Below are 3,364 nucleotides of genomic sequence, written 5' to 3' on the forward strand. Positions count from 1 at the left end.
CCAGTTGTATTACTGGTCCTGACTACACTGCAATAAACTTGGTAAAAATACCTTCCGTCTTTGTCTGCTTCTGGGTCCCGTTGAACCATATCTGACAGTTAGTAAGGACTTAGTGAGAGCTCATCTAAAGTGAGGACTATTTATGCCTCATTAAGCATGTACAAATGAAATCTAAAGACAATAGATATTCTCTAGACATTTGTTAATAAAGTATTTCATGATTAATTCAGGTAGTTACAAAGCATTAACTACCTGTTAGTAAGGACTTAGTGAGAGCTCATCTAAAGTGAGGGCTATCTATGCCTCATTAAGCATTTACAAATGATATTGTAACACAAATCAGTTATCTTCTGAACAGAAAAGGGAAAAAGACAACATAAAGTGATATACAACATATCAATTATTTATTACAAAACATCTCAGCCATTTGTTAATAAAAAACAAGACAAAACACGGCTGCATAAACTGTAGAATTGTTCATAAAATGCACCATGTACAAATATATGATAAAATAAATTGAATACATTTCTTTCAAGGATAAACACCCATGGCTGAATACAAATTTACCAGTAGAGGTGACAAATAAAATCTTCATAAAATAATAATATAAAATCTTTCAATGTCAAAATGTAACAACTAAAACAACTTTAGAATAGATGTGAAACCCATGTCAGCTCTCCTACCCCAGCATCAGAGCTCACTTTTTTTTTAGGGGCAGAAGCTTTCCAGAAGCCTTATAGGCTGTGATTGTGTCCTCTATTCCTTGGTCCTCCTGAATAGCAGTGGCACACTGTGTTGCAAACACGCTGAGTTTCTTCACATTATTGTGGTTTTTAAGGAGTTCCTTGTACTTGCCAGGCGCAGCAATGAACAGCTCTGCGATTGGAGCATTGACCACCACCGTGTTCCTGTCCACTCCAACATGCTTGAAAGCAGCAGACATGGTCCCTCCTTTACTGAACTGTCTAAGAATTCTTTTGTACCGGTCCACCACCTGCTCTGGAGTTTGGGCTGCAATTATAACAACATAAAATTAGTGTTCCACAATATTGTTTTTGTTTACTCGGACACTCTTTGATACACACACACACACACACACACACGGCTTGCGAGTCACACTAACATTCAGTTTTAATCTACAATACAAAACGTGACACTGAATGGTCGCAATTAAGAGACCTACATGTTGGTTTAGGGTTATTCCACCTCAAATCAACAAATGCCTTCTGCTTGCATCTCAGGTGTTCTTGAAATTTGTCCTACATAAAGTCTGACCATCCAAAGTGGGACCATTTTAATTTTATTTCTGAAGTTTAGGCATGCAATTAATATACTGTAGATAAGTTAATGCTTGCTTACAATTCAGCAACCTCAACACTAGATACCACTAAATCCTACACACTGCATATTTAATTGTTTCTAAATTTAAACTTTGAAAGGGTTGCATAAGTGGAAATGTGTTTGTTTAATTTGTTCAGTTTGTCTGACAAGTTCAGTGGGCTCGTGAAATATGATTAAAAAAATTCAACCATTAAAAACACTGAATGGGGACACAATCCTCTTTACAGGAAACAGGAAACTACCTATAAAAGGTTATTATCTGATGCCTCTAGCATGAAAATCTTTTGAGAATATAAATCACAAACTTTGCCTGTGCATGTGCTTAAAAGGGCACGGGGGGGAAAAAATCTGCTTTGAGGTGTAATTACCTTTTACCAGGTTCCAGAAACCATGTGTTTATGGTGAAATAGTTAGTTAGCACCAATAAAAATCACACATGTAATGTTGTGTTGGAGGAACCAACCTAGAGGAGCAATTGTACAGCAGAGCTAAGCAGGAACCAATGGAAACGTGGAAAGGGGTCAAAGTAGTTTTTTTACCTCTCTGCCGTGTCTTTGGTTCGACTTTCTTTGACTTCTTCCTATATTTTTTCCCTTTTCCCTTCTTCTTTCTCTTTTTTATCTTTTCCTCCTCTGATGAGGACGAGGAGGAATCAGACATATCAGAGGAAGATTCCACTGGGCTGTCACCAGAAGAATCTGAAGACAAGTTTATTTCCTTGATGGAACCTTTGTCATCCTTTTTGAGAGCTGTTAAAACAGAAACAAATACAAACATAAGGCTCACAATACATGGCACCATGGGAAAGAAATGTTCATATACCCTACTAGAAACCAAAACTAGACTTGCATAAGACTGAACTGTACTACAACTTCACCACATTCTGTGTGTTGGGAGACTTACCTGATGCCAACTGGTCTTTGAGATAGTCTCTCTCCTTGGTCAGCTCAGCAATCTTCTCCTTTTGCCACTCTAACCTCAGCTTCAACATTTCCAACTCATTGGATTTTTGCTTAAGTCCCAGCTGTGCAGTAGGTACCATGGCGGAACCTGAAATAAAATAATGTTTCATTATTTAATGAATCTAAAACATTATTTTAATCTTATTTGCTATTCAAAATGTATCAATTAAATGTATTAATGTATATTGTCTGCTATGTAGCAGAAGGGAGTTCAAAACTCACCTTCACTCCTAACTTGTTATAATTTAACAGAAAACCTACCTACAAAAACCCACACTACATGTTGTTGGCAAAGAATAGATACAGTAAAGAACATATTTTTACTGGCCCTTTTCCATAACACTTTTACTTAAAAACATATACCCATTGTTTCATTAAAAAAACAAATACATGTTATTATTTTCTAGGCATAAAGAGAGGGAGGAATTTGTCACATATGATGATTGCCGTTTAATGTTACAGCGGCGGGGCGGGTTGGGTTGCAGAGTGGTGGGGGAAGAGGATTATGGTAGTAATCTTTACTCAGTACCATTGACAAATTTGCCCTGCACCATTGCTCTAAAAGCTGCTCCATGTATCATCAGCTTTAGCACCCCGGGGCTAGTCGGGCGGAGTCAGCTATACTCGGAGGCTGTGTTCGGTCTTATTCGGGCGGCGTTCACTGAGAGGCTATAGAGCGCGGTTTTGTTGCCTGTTTGCCCGGCTCCGCTCCCATTCCCTGTTGGTCCACCCCGCCCCGGTCTGAAAACCTCTAGTGACAGTGCTTGAATAAAAGTGTAACACAAAAAATACCCACCACTAATGACAGGTATCTCCTCCAATGTGTTCATGCCCTCGGTTTTCTTTTTGCCCCGGGTCCGCATCCCTTTTTTATTTTTTTCGACGTTGTCCAAGCTTCGGCTATCTAACTTTGGCGGTCGTTTTCTTGGTCGCACGTTGATGACGTATTGAACACGGGACCATAGAAGGAACTTTGCAGAGCAGCACATTGCAGAGCAGACTATTGGATTGCAAACCACTACCATTTAAAAGCAAATCTTTTGCAAAAAATGACTAGGTTC

The 3,364-nt window shown here is 38.8% G+C and overlaps 1 protein-coding gene across 1 annotated transcript; it reads right to left on the reverse strand.

Annotated features, from left to right (window-relative positions):
• Window positions 1–516: 516 nt before the first annotated feature.
• Window positions 517–3,304, reverse strand: LOC117941327 (coiled-coil domain-containing protein 106-like). Its single transcript, XM_034866384.1, has 4 exons — window positions 3,100–3,304; window positions 2,245–2,391; window positions 1,881–2,090; window positions 517–1,011 (listed from the first exon to the last, which is right to left on the reverse strand). The coding sequence occupies exons 1-4, from the start codon at window positions 3,290–3,292 to the stop codon at window positions 698–700; spliced, it is 864 nt and encodes a 287-aa protein (XP_034722275.1). The 5' UTR covers window positions 3,293–3,304; the 3' UTR covers window positions 517–697.
• Between the last annotated feature and the right edge of the window lie 60 nt (window positions 3,305–3,364).

Source organism: Etheostoma cragini, unplaced genomic scaffold (assembly GCF_013103735.1).
Source record: "Etheostoma cragini isolate CJK2018 unplaced genomic scaffold, CSU_Ecrag_1.0 ScbMSFa_563, whole genome shotgun sequence".
In the NCBI taxonomy this organism is placed as follows: domain Eukaryota; kingdom Metazoa; phylum Chordata; class Actinopteri; order Perciformes; family Percidae; genus Etheostoma; species Etheostoma cragini.